Source organism: Corythoichthys intestinalis, chromosome 9 (genome assembly GCF_030265065.1).
Source record: "Corythoichthys intestinalis isolate RoL2023-P3 chromosome 9, ASM3026506v1, whole genome shotgun sequence".
NCBI lineage: Eukaryota > Metazoa > Chordata > Actinopteri > Syngnathiformes > Syngnathidae > Corythoichthys > Corythoichthys intestinalis.
The window spans coordinates 26645766-26662976 of NC_080403.1; the positions used below are offsets into that span (position 1 = coordinate 26645766).

At 40.4% G+C, this 17211-nt stretch overlaps 1 protein-coding gene across 17 annotated transcripts in view; it reads left to right on the plus strand.

The window, feature by feature from the left end:
• The window catches only part of rap1gapb (RAP1 GTPase activating protein b), a 208969-nt gene that overhangs the window by 174623 nt on the left and 17135 nt on the right, over positions 1-17211 (plus strand). For 10 of the 17 annotated variants that reach the window (XM_057846171.1, XM_057846172.1, XM_057846157.1 and 7 more), the window contains 7 exons: positions 4992-5147; positions 5218-5289; positions 5370-5456; positions 10256-10399; positions 11130-11261; positions 15685-15762; positions 16030-16139. In XM_057846171.1, the coding sequence (XP_057702154.1) occupies positions 4992-5147; positions 5218-5289; positions 5370-5456; positions 10256-10399; positions 11130-11261; positions 15685-15762; positions 16030-16139 (779 nt within the window). The remainder of the gene's footprint in view (positions 1-4991; positions 5148-5217; positions 5290-5369; positions 5457-10255; positions 10400-11129; positions 11262-15684; positions 15763-16029; positions 16140-17211) is intronic. The other 7 variants (XM_057846162.1, XM_057846161.1, XM_057846165.1 and 4 more) reach the window with 3 other exon arrangements.

Here is a 17211-nt window from a genome sequence, read left to right on the forward strand (position 1 = left end):
ATATAGTATCCATGAGTTCCTTAACGCGAAAAAAAAAGCTGGACTACACAGACAATGGGTAAAGTTCGTCCGTGCAAAGAGGGCTAATTTTCTAGACACAGCCTCCGGCACGCTTCTCTGTGGTGCGCATTTTCCACCTGAAAGCTTCTCGAACTATGGACAAGAGAAATCGGGTTTTGCTAAAAGATTGCTGCTCAAAGGAGATGCGGTGCCGACCATACAGGTGCAGCCACCTAAATGTCCCGAGATATCAAGAAAGAGGACGATGACTGGTAAAGGAGGCTAAAGCTAAGCAAAGGAGGGGAGCAGCCAAGCTTGAAATGGCCAGAGTGAGTACTCTTTTATAATAAAAAAAATGTCACGCATTGGATACAGGACTGGACACATGTATAAATTATCGTTCGTAAAATATATAGAACAAATCCTCTGATCCCATTCATATTTGTGTCTGTTGGCAGAGCGAAAAGCTATGATAGCGCGATAAATGATAATTATTCTATGCATTCCTTTATTTTGTAGTCACGGTGTATCAGCTTCAAAAAAAGAAATGCAAAACAAATCATTGGTGTTTCCCACACGATCTGCTGCCGATGTTTCATCAGTGTCATTGCTCCCCTCAATGACCGTTTCATTACGCTGCATTGGCGTTCGTTTGGGCTCAAATTGGTAACCTAAAACACCGATTAAAGCTTCGTAACTCTCCTTGTCACCATTAGATGAACATTCGTTACGTCCTTCTACGTCGGATTCGTCGCTGAAACTAGAAACGAAATTGTCTGCCATCATCGCCGCCATTCAGTATTAAAGCACTGAGCCTTTTTCTTGTTGAAGAAACACCCCTCACTCTCAATTCTGAATTCTCTTTTATTGACAACGAGGGGTGTTTCTTCATGAGGGAACCTGGAATATGTGCAGGACAAACACAATGCATCAGCATAAACAGCTCAAAACACCCCTAATTCTCCCCTCACTAGAAGGAATTATATTGATGCAGACAGGCGCTGCCCCCCTAGTGGCCGGTGGCACTCTCTTCACTTGTCGTGACGTCACGCACACAATCTGCCAGCTCTTGGTCGTTTTAGCTTGACAATCGAGCCAAATTTCTCTCATTTTCTTGTGTGTAATTACACGAAGTGGCATGATATGAATACAAAAGGCATGCGTTTATGGATAAATGATGGAATATTAAAATTTTCCCAGGGCACTACATACCCTTTAACATGACAGAATGTGTCTGGCAGTGAGCTTTTTCTACATCCCCATCCAAGATCAAATGTGAATCGCCCTTTATTTAAATAAAGTTTGTAGTGTTTACTTTGTAATTGCTGTATTCACGGCCATTTTTAACACAAAATTTGACAGAACACCGGGCACATGAAGTGAGCAATAAGCCGAGTATAGTGCTCTCCCGGCGGGGGAATGTGCGACAGGCTGCCGGTCGTCAGCCGAGTGGACAAGGCGATACGTGGCCATCTACGTATTAAAATGATCCCAGTATTTAATATAATACAAAACACGATGTTTACTTACTTCCTCGTAGGTCCAGTAGTCCCACAGTACTAGTAGGGCTTGTTTTGGCCAATATCCACCAGTAAATGGGAACCTTTTGAAACCCCAAAAAGGTTCACATGCCTCTCCCTGGTGCAGCAACATTTTTCTGCAGCCAATTGGCTGGCGTGATGCGAAAAATGAACAAATTAATCCGCAAAATCAGCTGAATCCGCAGTCCTTCTCATACAACAGTACGGCTGGATAGTGAGGAGGACTCCTTCTCCTATACACGTCACAGCGCCCTCTTTCTCAACTCGAGACTGGAGCCAGAAGTCACTCATTTTCGTGGTTCGAGATTCAAAAATTGAGTATATAATACGATCGCTTCCACAATCATCCAAGCGGTCCATTTCATTCAGGAGCATAAAACACCGTGAAATATGAAAAAAAAGATGCTTTTTGGTGCCATACGCACTTTAAAGTGGCACTAGTGTTTTTTTAATTTATTATTATTTTTTATTTTACATGAATATTCATAACCAGGATTCCATTTAACCAGGTTGGCACAACAATTTGCATGGACAATGACCAGAATGTCATTTTTCAAACCATTTTAGCTGGTCCGTTTCTTGGCTTTTTTTGTATAATTTCAGCCCTAATATTTGGTGATTATTTAGGAAAAAAAATGGCGAAAATCGTAAAATTTGGGGTTTACTGAATGTTTTTTGAATGTTTTTTTTTCTTTAAATACATTCATAGTGAAAACACGTTGTGTATTAGGTAGCGCCAATCCAAATTGGCATTGTTCAGCCTTGATGGAGGTCTGCGCCATTCTAATGACCATTTTGGGAGGACGCTACGTGCGTCTTTGTCCAATACACTTTCGCAGGCATTCCAGGCGCTCCCATCTGCGAGGAGAAAATGAGACACGTGTTTTTCGCATGATTGCATCGTGTGCATATGTACATATGAAAGATGACAGCCAATAAAGTCATTTCTGATGAGGCTGCCACTGTTCTCCACTTTGTTCCATTTTCAGCCTCTGATGATGCTTTCAACTGAAGACGATTAATGTATATGGAGCCGAATTCAACAGGATTATTATGTCTTTGACCAGGAATGTGTGGGCACAAAGCATGCTGCAGGGGCCAAAATTGTTTTGCTCTTAAATCTTGTCTATAAACAAGTTTCCTGAGTGAAATGTGAGCAGCGCCATCTTGAACAATGTCTGCCTCGAACTTCCGTTTCAAAAAAAACAATATGAATTACGGTTGAAGTAAGCAGTGTTTTGACAAAGTTAAAACTGCAAAATTAAAGCGGAGGAACTCATGGAATCGCCATAAATGGATTCAGCTCGATGTAGATGAGACGTAGATGAGATTGTATGATTGTTCTTATCACTTCGTTCATCATTCGTGGACAAAATTGTAACAACCTGTCAGCCTGTGTTGATGTGAGGAATAGATTGATACGCCGGCCACTTGAGTGACCAAAATGAGACGAAATTACATATTATATTACATTTGCCGAATGATGAAGGGTTAACACATATTTTGTTGTTACAAGGAAATACTACAAGGTATGTACAACCCCTAGCAAAAAGTATGGAATCACTAGTCTCGGACGAGCACTCACTCAGACATTTTATCATGTAGAACAAACTCAGATAAAAAGCTTGAAAAGATAATGAATTAGTTCAAAAGTGCAACTCTTTAGCATTTAGAAACACTAAAAGAAATGAATAAAAACATTGTGGTGGTCAGTAAATGTTACTTCTATAGAGCAACTGCAGGGAAATATATATGGAATCACTTCATTTTGAGGAAAAAAATATGGAATCATGAGAAACAAACAAAGAAATAACAATCAAAACACATATCTAGCATTTAGTAGCAACACCTCTAGCTTTTATGACAGCTTGCAGTCTCCGAGGCATGGACTTGATGAGTATTCGTCATCAATTTGGTGGCAACTGTCTTTGATTGCAGTTGCCATATCATCCTTGCAGGTCGGAGCCCTGCTGTGCACCATGTTTTTCAATTTCCCCCACAGGTTATCAATAGGGTGGAGGTCTGGGCTATTTGCAGGCCATGACATTGACTGGATGGGTCTTTCTACAAGGAATGCTTTAACAGTTTTAGCTCTATGGCATGATGCATTGTCATCTTGGAAAATGACAAACATTTTCAATTAAAGGGATAAGAAAGCTATCTAAAATTTCAGTGTAAACTTGTGCATTTATTGAAGATTTAATCACAGCCATCTCCCGAGTGCCTTTGCCTGACATGCAGCCCCATATCATCAAGGACTGAGGTAATTTTGATGTCTTCTTCAGGCAGTCATCTTTGTAAAACTCACTGGAACAGCACCAAACAAAAGTTCCAGCATCATCACCTTGTCAAGCGTCAAGAATCTGCATTGGACAAGGTGTCAAAAGTCAGGAATCTGCATTGGACTATTAATCAATAAAGCCAACCAACCATTAAAGCATTCCTTGGAGAAAGACTCATCCAGTCAATGTCATGGCCTGCAAATAGCCCAGATCTCAACCCTATTGATAACCTGTGGTGGAAATTGAAAAAAAAAAAGGTCCACAGCAAGGCTCCGATCTGCAAGGATGATCTGGCAACTGCAATCAAACCGAGTTGGCACCAAATTGATGAAGAATAATAAGTCCATGCCTCAGAGACTGCAAGCTGTCATAAAAGCCAGAGGTGGTGCTACTAAATACAAGAGATGTGTTTTGATTGTTATTTCTTTGTTTGTTTCTCATGATTCCATATTTTTTTCCTCAGAATGGAGTGATTCCATATATATTTCCCTGCACTTGCTCCATAAAATTAATATTTACTGACCACCACAATGTTTTTATTCATTTCTGAATGCTAAAGAGTTGCACTTTGGAACTAATTCAATATTTTTGTCAAACCTTATAACTGAGTTTGTTCTACATGATAAAATGTCTGATTGAGTGCTCGTCCGAGACTGGTGATTCCATACTTTTTGCTAGGGAATGTACACCCGCCTTCATGAAGACAAAATTCCCGTGTTTCGTAGACACATCCAACTTTGTGGCTATGCAGGTACTGGAATGCCACGGAGCTTCCTGATGGCGTTTCCATCCACTTCCATAGAGTCAATAAAAAACGATAATATTTTACTTGTGGTCACCCTCGGCCACCTCTTTATGTTGTCTTCCCATGCTGAGATGGCAGAAGGATGTGGTACTTCCAAATCGTGTTTTTTCAGGGTTTTCAGTGAGTGATGCCACTCCAGCGCCATTGAAGTCAATGGTAAAATAAAATTGAAGACGGAAGTTGTAGGCAGACATAAGGAAGTAAAGCGGAAGTACCTCGAAAACCTGTCTGTAGACATTTGAATTGTCATTGGCTATTGTAATACCAGTTGCATTCTATTGTTTTTTTTCTATTCTGAAATGCCTTGTAGTTTTTATTTGAATCCCATTAAACATAAGATTAATCTGTTTGGCTCAATACCAGCTGCAAAGGAAAAGACACATAGGCAATGACATTGTCGCCATCGTATTCCAAGAAGAGAACACACCCTTTGTACCCGACATGATCCAGTCCAACTTCCTGCACGCCTATGCGGTGGTCCAGGTAGAGGACGCGTGTACAGATAATGTCACCTACAAGGTTTGTTTCTCCCATGAGAGCATGTCTTCGAGGTTTTCCTTGTTTTAGATGTCGCCTGCCTTCCAATCAGGTGTCAGTGACGGCAAGAGACGACGTGCCCTTCTTTGGGCCAGCTCTGCCTGACCCGGCCATCTTCAAAAAGGTCAGTGATGGCATCATGCTGACAGGAAAACCCAAACGCTGCATGTAACTTCCATTTTCAGTATATTTTTCCTTGTTCAGGGCCCAGAACTTCGCGAGTTTCTATTCACCAAGCTCATCAACGCTGAGTATGCTTGCTACAAGGCGGAGAAGTTCGCCAAGCTGGAGGTGAGGCAAGGGCTTTGACATATTTCATTTCAAGTGGACTAAAATAGAAAGAGCTGTCTTAGGGCCGTGAATGTGGCACAAAAGCGTTCTACTTAATCTTAGGCTAGGTTCATACTGCAGGTCTTAATGCACAATTCCGATTTTTTGATCATATCTGTTTTTTTGGAGTGCCCGTTCAGACTGCCTTTGTCCATTGAGCCCATTCAAGTATCACGCAGGCACACTAATTCACAGTCCGAGATGTGCTGAGTGAACTGACCCGCATGCGCTGGAGCATCATAACAAATGACTACACATGCTGGCTCAACATCCTTCTTGGGTGATTATATTATGATTTCCAAAAATAGGACACAAATAACAGACACAAATAATTCCCATTTAGTCTTGTATTCAAAGTTTATATGGATTGATAGCATGCACGCACCATGCATTTATGACGCACAGACATACGGACAGTTTGCCCCGACTCCTGGCCGTATAGACAAAATCTTGAAAAATTGCTCATTTGGAGCACAGAAAGAAAGCGGAGCATTATCAGGCTTATCGTCGCAACATTTTATGACTGTTGTCAAGCCCACCTCTTCCCTAAAAACTGCGTTCAAGCTAGGCGCTAATGCTAATGCATAGCTCCATCACTGCCGTAGCGCCCTGTCTCTCTCGCTCTTTGCTAACGTAATTGCTGGATGAATTCCGATTTGGGGGATTTGAAAGTTGAAACCGCAGCCACATTCTGGAAAAATGTGGCCCAGATGGGATTTTAACCACATACGAAAGTGACCTAGATTGGATTTGAAATGGTCCACTTTTAGGCGACTTTTCTCGTTCAGACCGTCAAGTTAATGTCTCACTCGATTCGGAAAAACACGAAAAATCGGATTCGTGCATGAAGACCTGCGATATGAACCTAGCCTTAGAAGTATGGATTACATTTTTTTGCGCTACATTAAGTAATTGCTGCCATTAGGTTAAATGTGGAATCACTTTTAACTGTTAGGGCTGGCTCACTGGATTTCCTTTGCCTTTAATTGCATTGAATGAGTTTAGCACAAAATTTATAGCTAAGGTACTTATGACTCCAGATAGTCAAATTCTACAGCAAAATGTTAAATTGTATAGTTTTTTTCTAGTTCCATTTTCTTCATGTTGCCACTTGGGAGCTCCCAAACGATAATTTTTTTTCCCGACTAGTCTGCAGACTTTTTTAATGATTAATTGAGTACTCAACAAATAAATTTTTTTAATGAACTTTTTTTTTGTTCTTTTTTTCACACTAATTTTGCAGTTTTTTAAAAATGATTATTAATTTAAAAAAAAAAAACATTTTGGAAAACTTAAACATCTTTATTAAAAGTACAAATTAAAGTACAAACAAACACATAAATAACAACAACTAGCAACAAGTTCAGCAACAAGGTAACTTGCTTTGAGGGCCTATTTACCTTTGTAGTTTTTTTCAAAAAAGTTTCTCTGTGTTTTCACGACGGTGAACAAAAAAGTCCATCAACTTGTTATGAAGCGACGGGTGTTTCGTGTGGAGATGACGTAGTTGCTCGTGTCGCATTTAAGAACTAAGCAGATTTCTAGCCATCAGCCACCTTGCTGTCCTCGACAATGTGTTGGAATTAAACACGAGGAGGATTGACAGTCGTCGCATATGGCTGAAATGGAAAGGACACTTTCGTGTATATTGACACTTGACTAGTCGAAACAAATGATGTACAGTTGACGTGCTGTGGTCCACATTGACAGCAAGGTGGCTGATGGCTAGAAATCCGAGCAGTTCATGAACGCGACACGAGCAATACTTCGCTCATCTGTACACGACCGAGAACTTCCTACCTACTCCTTCCTTCCTACTGCAACTCCGGCTGACGACGTTAAAAAAAAAAAAAAGCGATATTGGATAATTTCCCGCGGCACACCTGACGATCTCTCACCCCATACCAGTTGAAAAACACTGATGTAGATGAAGCAAAATAATAAGGATTTCTTTATTTGTGAAACAGATTCGAAAACACAAGATGCTTTCAGTATTGATGATTTTAACGAAGGCGGCAACGCACTACGTAAAGTACGTAGCTGCTTATTCATTACATTAGCCCGACATTAGCCCCTAATACTCTGCTGTACGACTAACATGAAGGCAACTTCAATAAAAAATGTCGTTATATGGACTTACAATCCGCCAGTTTGTTGTCTCATGTCGTCTTCCAAAATTATACCTGTGTGACGGCGCTTCACGGTCGCCGTGCTGCCGTGATGTGCAAGCTTGGCATTGTAGAGACTGTACACGACAATGAACCCTCCTTTGTTTCGTTGAAATAAGTCAATACTTTAGTCACTCTGGTTTGCTTTTTTTGGCTTTGTGCCGCTTTCCCCGCTTGAATCCCGAGTGTCCGCCATTCTCAACTTTCCACCCATATATTTTTTTAACCCTTTATTAACCGTCGACAGGATGTGTGCTCGTTGATGCATTTACGCCATTGATGACGTGGACTACGTCGACTAGTCAGGACAACTCTAGTTGCCACAACTACAAAAATTTTTTGGGTTCTTTTTCACTCAGTGTACACCATACCTTATATACTCATTAGAGATGTCCCGATCCGATATTTGGATTGAATCGGACGCCGATATGGGCAAAAAAAATGCACATCGGTATCGGATCGGCCGACACGGAAAAATTCCGATCCAGACTTCCAATCCAGTTTTTTTTTGAAGTTCGGTCCGGGTTTTCCAGCGCACCGATTTACATAATTCATTCCAGTTTTTGCTTCGGTTTCCCTAAAATCCGGTCCGCATTTTACGGCACACCTTCAACACACTACATTTACATTACCGTCTCCCAATTTACCGAGAGACTTTATCGGTAAAAATGTCAGCTGTGTGGGATCATTTCACCCTAAAGGACGACAAAGACGAAGAGGCAGAGTGCAACATATGCCACAATAAAGTCAAGCGTGATAGTAAAGCTGTAAGAAGTTTTAATACAACCAACCTAATCAAGCATTTAGCGAAATACCAACACAAACATGATAAGAAGTATGTTAAGAAAACCGAAGACAAAAAGAAAGGTCCTACGCAACTAACACTGGCAGAAACTTTTGCTATGCGTGACAAACTGGCACTCGACAGTCCCAAAGCCCAGGGAATAACAAGAGTCATTGCCGAAGAATTCATTCTGGATGACGAGCCATTATCTCTCGTGAGTAAAGACGCACCATCCAACACTTAGAACCACGGTACAACATGCCCAGCCGTCATTACATCCTTGAGCGATTCGGCCGTGGAAGATTCGAGAACGATTCACAAACATCCAAATTCCGATTATTGAAATATGTCAAGTAAAGCGGAACTAATACACAGCGCGGTCTTCGGGATGCAATGAGAAACAGACCGCATTGCGTCCCGAGAGTAAACATCATGCTTGTCATATACCCGGGTAATGCCAATGCTCAACTCACGGCTTTAGCTCAACTCATGCCGCTCGATAAAAAACACAAGAATATCTGACTGCTGATGACAGCCGCTACAAACTACGTCAACATCGTTTTACTGTAGATAATAGATATCATATGGATAAAGAACTAGATGCAAAATGACAGACTCGACGGCGTTAGCAACATTGAAGTATTAAAAACTAGTTGCGTTAGTAAACAGCCGCCATCTTAAAGCAGGAGACTTCCCTAGTAGGCTGTTGTGAACCTTCCAAGCAAACTTAATTAACTTTTTATCTAAAATACTCCTAAATCGGCAAAATTATGACTTGAATTTATCTTCAAAACAGTTTTAAAACTTTCACATGTCGAAAGTAGACAGAAGGGAAATTATGGAATAACGGGAGCAATTTTAACAACTTTAACAGTTGATTCGCAAAATTAAATGAATTGAATGTAGTTTAAAGCTGCTGATACAGAATGGACACTTGAGTATTTTATTTACTGTTTTAAAATGTTAACTTGATACTGAAATAGTCGTTTATTTAAACCTGAGAGGCTTTTCATACAATTTTTGTAACCAATGCACAAAACATTAAAAGCATCTAATAGGTTGGGGGGTTTGTGGGATTTTCCACTTAGGTTGTTTGTGTGTTTTGCTTTTTTAAAACAGTTTACAATTTTATTTGCACGTTTTACTGACTGACTATGCCATTTCTGTTTGTTATTTATAATGTTATGTGTTTGTCACTGAATAAACAGGTCAGTTTCTTGTTACCAACCGTTGTGTTTTATTCAAACTCACCTAATTCAGCTGGCTAGTTGTTATCAAGAGTATTAAAACCTTTTTCAACATGGGTCTGACAACTAAGTAAGGAGGCTAAATAACTTGAAACTTTAACACATGCTCAGATAGGCCAGTATCGGTATCAGCCAGTATCGGTATCGGATCGGAAGTGCAAAACAATGTCGGTATCAGTTCGGAAGTGCAGAAACCTGGATCGGGACGTCCCTAATACTCATAATTATTATTGTGTGCTGTTTTTGGATGAGTTGCCGCAGTTGTTTCTATCTAGATTCAAACATTGTATGACAGCAAAAAGATAGAGAACTTAAATGGTTAGAAGAAAGCAGGCTTTGCTTTTAATTGAAAAAGTGCAAGTGAGTGTGAGAACAGGCACTTAGGGATACATAAAAAGTGTGTTTAACATAACCACAGCGAAAAACAGGGGTTCACTACTGAGAAACAGATGGGTAGGCCAAGGATGAAATCACACTGCAGAACAGGTCCGATTGCTTTCTATATGTCATAGTTCATCATTTTGCCCGAAGAGTATTTGTAAAGATTTGCATTGTTTTCAGGAGCGCACACGTTCAGCCCTTTTGGAGACACTGTACGAAGAGCTGCACATCAACAGCCAGGCCATGATGGGCCTAGGTGGGGACGAAGATAAGCTGGAGAACGGCGGCGGTGGAGGAGGAGGCGGCTTCTTCGAGTCGTTCAAGGTACCACTTTTGCCTTCGATAAGGCACGACTTCATCTGCATGAGTGAGAATGAGGAAGTTTGCAGATGCTTTTTTGCCTCCCTTGTCTCTTGGGATTCTGGGTATTCGTTCTTGACAAAGCCAAGCGGAGAAAATGGCTTTTGTATCTCAAAGGACCAGGCCTGTGGCTCTTGATTTCCTCGCTTGGCTAGCGACGGATGTTTTTTTTTTCCTTTCTTTTTTTTTTTTTTGACATTATGTACCCGAGGCTCTCTGTCCTGACTGGCCATGCTCCATCAATCCATTTGGGCCGTGGGAGTGCGTCCAAGCCGCCACATCGTAGAGGCGGGAGCTCCGATTGTGTCTGCCTGATGAACATAACATTTAAATAGAGACATGTTATGCAATTTTTAAGCATTTTTTTAATGTTTCTGACTTAACATAAAAAAAAAAATCTATTACTTATTCACTGCAATTTACGACAATAGGCAATCAAAATAGATTGGGTGTTCATTGCTGCCAATGAGTTAAAGACAAAAAAAACATTTTCACTCATGGAGGCAGCACTTTATACATTCACATATACTAGTAAATACACCACTGTGTCTGCAACTTCACCCATGACTTTCCCAAGCAAAACTAACTCCAATGGAAAGTATCCAAGACTCCCCTTCACCAATGATGCAGCACATAATAATGCCAATCATTTTCCCCATCCGTTGACCGTGTGTCCTCATCTCTTTCTGTATAGCGGGTCATCCGCAGCAGAAGCCAGTCAATGGATGCCATGGGACTCAGTAGCAAGAAGTCACACACAGTCTCCACTAGTCATAGTGGCAGCTTTACCCACAATCTGGCCGAGAGCCCCAAAACACCCGGCATTGTAAGTAGCGCGTTGTGCTTCAGCGCAGGATACACTGCAACTACACTACTTTTCCACATGTCAGAGTTCCTCAAACAATATGGAAAGAATGAAAATTAGGGTTGAGCAGCGATTATTATTACTCTTCTATTCACAATTAATTGAATTGTTATCCACGCAACCTAAAATTCTCAAATTCTATGGCATATACAGTAGTTATGTTGCAACTCTCAAGATCACATTTTGAAGGTATTGATCTTGGCTCAAATCCCAAAAGTCCACATCTTGTCTCTGAATTAATGTAATTTGAAGGAAAAACAATTGGTCGGGGGGAAAAAAATAAATACATTATATTTTTGTGTTGCTAACATTTCATTATCTGCAACTTTTACAATGTAAACATGTAGATGGCGGAAAACAGACAAGATTGAAAAAGCCGTTTCTGCTCTTGCACTCCTCTTTAAAAGTAACTGCTGTATTTTAAGCCAAAACAACTGTTGTGTTTGATAGAACAATATTTCTATATGCTGCCATAGCAGCTTCATGGCGCATTAAGCCCCCAAACTATTTTTAATTTGTCCATTTTACCCTGAAAACCCCCGTTTACAGACGTCGCGCAACCGCTCTTGTTTCAACCCAGCCATAACACGAAGGTAATTAATTATATTATTCAGAATGTCTGTCATTTTTAGCTCAGAATCATTAATTCATGTCTAATATTTCGTTTAAAAAAAAAAAACGACTTAAAAAAATTATTCAGTCTCATATTTCAAACTTTTAAACAAATGACGTCACAATGAAAAAAATGGTGTCTGTAAAAAAGTCATATCTACCTCATAACTCGCTTAATTGTATTTTTTTTGTTACATTTTCTCCGATATGTTAGATGATAAATCATCGATCCAAACAAAGAAAAACTGGAAAAAAAAAAAAAAGTTTAAAGAGGTGCATATATGAAAAAGAATATCTCGACCACTCCTTGATGTCTGCGATTTATGCATCGCGACCCTTGTTGTATTACCATGTTTCACCCCTAAAATTCCCAAAAATCCAGTTGTGGCCATTCACAGCTGTGTCTTGCACTCAGTGATACATGCTACATTGGTTTTTTGGATCGAAACAAGGTAAGTACGTGATAATATCTCGTTAAAGTCATGGCGTCTGTAATTCTGCTCTGGAGTGCGCTCACCTCCAGATAGGGTTTTTTTTTTTTTTTTTTTTTTTCCAAATGCTCTCCTGTTCAAAATGTTTCTTCCCCCAGAAAATTAAGATTTTAAGCTTTCCAATTATGTGTCACACATACATATTCGACAGTTTTCAAATTTGGCCAAATTTGGCGTCTCAGAGTGTTTTCCGCCATATACAGTATTTTAAATGGATATTTATGGTCTCAGTCTGTTTGTCTCGCTCTTCGTCTTGTCCAGATCTCGAATCCCAACAGTCACGATCTTGTCTTGGTCTCGATGAGTCCTGGTCTGGAATAGAGTGTTCTTGAGAAAAACACTCGCATGCAGCACACTTTTTTTCCCCCAAAAAAATCCAAAATTCAAACATGATGACCACAAGAACGTCATATTTCACAACCCAACTGAGCATTATATCACTCATACACATTCACACAGCTTGCAAAGACAAAAATGAAAAAGACCTCTGTAGGTAGATAACATGACTACATTCCCAGATTTCTTTAGAATTTTGATACAATGTACAGTACATATATGGTTCAGCACACTTCTATTTTAAATACGCTGTTGTAGGAATGAAGATGTGGGTTCTTTTAAACATAGTCATCACAAATTCACATAATACAGATGCAATCGTTAAGTTTTTCCCCTTATGATTAACAGCAAGACAAAAAAACCATGTTGAAATGATGTAGCAATTTTGGCTAGGCACCTGTGAGCATCGGCGGCGAGCCTGCATGTTTGGCCCACCACTCGAACTGGCAGGACTCTGAATCAATGCTGGGTTCTTCCTTACTGAGGCACAGTTATCTCAATTAAATCTTTTAAGGATCAGATGAGGCAGACAAACTTCTTAACTTATTTTCTGGCTTGGATGTTAACGCATGAGGGTTAACTTGGAGTTAGTCAGAAGCAGGAACAGAAGTATTTGCAACCCTTGTGATTTTGCAAGTTCACCCACTTAGAAAATAGGCAGAGGTCTGACATTTCAATCATAGATGCATTTCTACTTATTGAGGTAATCTAAAAAATACATTGTATGATTTTTCAGTAATTTATTTGTAAATTACTGGGGTTCATAAGTATTTGTACTCCTAGGAAAATCAGTGCTATATTTAGTGCAGAAGCCTCTGTTTGCAATTACAGAGGTCAGATGCTTTTTTTAGTTCTTCACTAGGTATTACATATGGAAACAGGAATTTTGGCTCATTCCTCCACACAAATCTTCTCTAGATCTGTTATGCTTCGGGGCTGTCTTTGAGAAACACAAAGTTTTAGCTCTTTCCAGAGATTTTCTATTGGATTGAGGTCTGGAGACTGGCTGGCCCACTCCAGAACCTTGATTTTACGCAGACACTCCTTGGTCAGCTTGGCTGAGTGCATGTTGGAAGATCCAGCTACGACTTATCTTCAAGTCTCTGGACTGAGGGAAGGAGGTTGTTGCTCAAAATTTGAGTATACATTTCACCATTCATCCTCTGCTTTATAATACAGTTGTCCTGTCCCCTTTGCCGAAAAGCAGCTCCAAAGCATGAGGTTTCCACCCACATACCTCACGGTGGAGTGGGTGTTCTTGGGATTGTACTCATCCTTCTTTTTCCTCCATACACGACTAGTAAAGTTTGCACCAAAAAGTTCTACTTTGGTATCATCTGACCACATGACTTTCTCCCATGACCCCTCTGCATCATTCAGATGGTCCCTCGCATACTTCAGACGTGTCTTCACATGTACTGGCTTCAACAGGGGAAAATTTTGAGCAATGCATGATTTTAAACCATTGCAGCGAAGTGCACTGACATTTAAGGCTACTGCCTTTGAAACTGCATCCATCTCTTCAGGTCATTCACCAGCTCCTGTCATTTAGTTCTAGGCTGAGCCCTCACTTTTCTCATCATGAGTGATGCCCCATGAGGAGAGATTTTACATGGAGCCCCAGTCTGAGCTAGATGATCAATCATGTTTAGCCTTTTCCATTTTCTAACAATCACTGCAACTGTTGATTTTTTCTCACCAAGCTGCTTTCCAATTGTCTCATCGCCTTTTGCAGCTTTGTTGAGCTTAACAATTTTTCCTCTGGTGTCTTTCGAAAACTATCTGGTCTTGCCCATGGTAGCAGTTGGACTATGACTGACTGTGGGGTGCACAGGTGACAGTATTGAGCTCAAATGGGTGGTGGGTGGCTGGTTACTCATGGGGTGAAGGTGGACATTTTGTTAAGATAGGCTGACAACCCTTTGAGTGTCATAATTATTGCTGATTCTCAGGGGTACAAATACTGGTGAACCCCAGAAAATTCCATTTTTTAAAAAAAAATCATACAATATGATTTCTGGATATATTTTTAGATTATGTCTCTATGAGTGGAAATGCATCTATGATTGAAATTTCAGACATCTACCTATTTTCTGAATGGGTAAACTTGCAAAATTACAAGGGGGGGGGGGGGGGCAAATACTTCTGCTCCTCACTGTAACTCATCAACTTTCCCAGCCTTTATGAAAACATTTGGAATGTTGCATTTACTCAGGTCTGGAAAAGAATGGGAAATTTGAGTATTTGTAAAATATGTATTATTCTAAATGAGACACATTTATGAATTCTTCAAAAGAACAGCCACTATTTGCCTGAATAAATGAAACTAAAAATAAAAAAATCAACCTTACAATGCTGCATTACGGTGATATGCAATACTTACAAGGTGATTCAGTTCTCAAAGAAAGTACAGGTGGCTAGAGTCCAGAAATAACTATGGAATTTAGACATTTGAAATGTGGAAGAACCCTGACATGTAATTATTCCTTTTGAGTCGCATAGATCTCAAATCAAAACCTGCCACCTACTACAGTAGTTTCCTCCATTGGTTGTTTTCTGTTGATGTTATCCTACAAACCTTTATGTGTAATGCCGTCATATTTCAAAATTGGTTTTAAGAGCAGGGAATTATCTGATTGCGGCTGTTTGACTACCCAGACTCCCTTCCTCCTGTGTTTGCTGCCGCATGTGACATCTACAGGATTGTGCATGTTGCCTCACTATACAATGCATGGGCGGTTTCACAATGTGGCTGAAGAATGAAGCTTTATAGAGTAGATGATTTTAAATTGGTTAAAAAAAAAAAAAAAAAATCTTGTTGCTATTTAATGATCACAATGCTGGCTGTAAGTGTGTTGTGTGCATGAGATCTTTCAATGTTTTTGTTTTTCAACCTGCCATCTGTTTTCTTCTCTCCCGTCCCGTCCTGCCTTTGTGTGCCTCAGTCATTGCTCGTGCCGGGGAAAAGTCCCGGTAAATACGGCCGGCGAGGCAGCGCCATAGGGATAGGAACAATAGAAGAGGTTCAAGTTTATTTCTCCCTTCTTGTTCATAGTGTTTTCTCTTCATTTGCGTGTGTTTAGATGCTGCAGCTAATTTACCTCCCGTGTAAAGTGGTGCTTTGACAGCTACTCGTAACTATGCTTTTTTGCATCCCACAGTAGTTTTCTGTTTTGGCACTCCCGATAATGAACAGTTGACATGAAGATAGTAAAAGATATCCTCACACCACAATGTTGCGTTTATGTTGAAAATGAGTGTGTCTGATAGTCTTATTTCCTGCATGGCAGTCGCTGATCATTCCGGGGAAAAGCCCCACCAGGAAAAAGTCAGGACCCTTCAGTTCCCGGCGGAGCAGCGCCATCGGTATCGAAAACATCCAGGAGGTTCAAGAGAGGAGGTATGGGGATACAAGTTTCATTTTGTCTCTTACATCATTTTCTTCGTTGAAATGAATGAATATGAACAGAGAATGAACAGAGAAAAATATTAAAGATGTCCGGATCGATTGGGATGCCGATCGATCAGGTCCGATCACGTCATTTTCAAAGTATCGGAATCGGCAAAAAAATATTGGACATGCCTTTTTTAAATATATATATATATTTTTTATTTAAATAGTTTTCTAATTGTATTTAACGTTACAGACTAAATGTCTTACACTCATCCAGAGTAGTTTTGGCTTAAAGCAGGGCTATCAAATTTATTGCGTTAACGGCGGTAATTTTTTGTAATTAATCACGTTACATAATAACGCATGCGCTGCACGACCCACTCACGCATTGTTGCGTTCAATCTATAAAGACGCCGTTTTACCCAGGGGTCGCGTTAACCGAATATTTTCCGTCGTTGACCGGTTTTTCAAAACGGTGACGGAAAAAACTGAGGTCCATCCGTCATTTTGACAGGTTGCAATTCACACCCCAGACCACAGGGTGACGACTCGTGAGTATATTAATTAGCTATTGTCTCTCTTGATGCATGACGTCGTTGGCCTTACTCGGAAAAATGTCAAGGCAACTGAGTGTTTGCCTGGCACGGCCAGACTGTTCTGCCTGTATTTTTCAAACACTGAGAGAAAAGTCTGGGACACAGCCTCTCGAGTAGATACAAAATCAATCGACAAATCAGATTTGTTTATTTGCGTGACGTGTTCTTCACGAGCAACGTCACTCTTGCGCGCCGAAAGTCGTCTCTACTATAACACGGATGGCGAACGGGAGAGCCGAGAATATGTTCCAATCCGCGGTAAATTCAGTTTTAAATTAGCTAAAACACATCGACACGAGTCATTGACAACAGTCTGTCTCGCGCTAGCCATGTTGAATAAACTCCGTTCTCCTCATATGTTTATGTCATATGTTTCATATGTCCCTCGTCCTGCCCTCGTCGCTTTGCTAACGGCACGTCTGCCCGTCGCTGATTGGTGCACTCCGCTGTCTGTTTGCCTCTTGTTAAGCTTGTTCGGACAG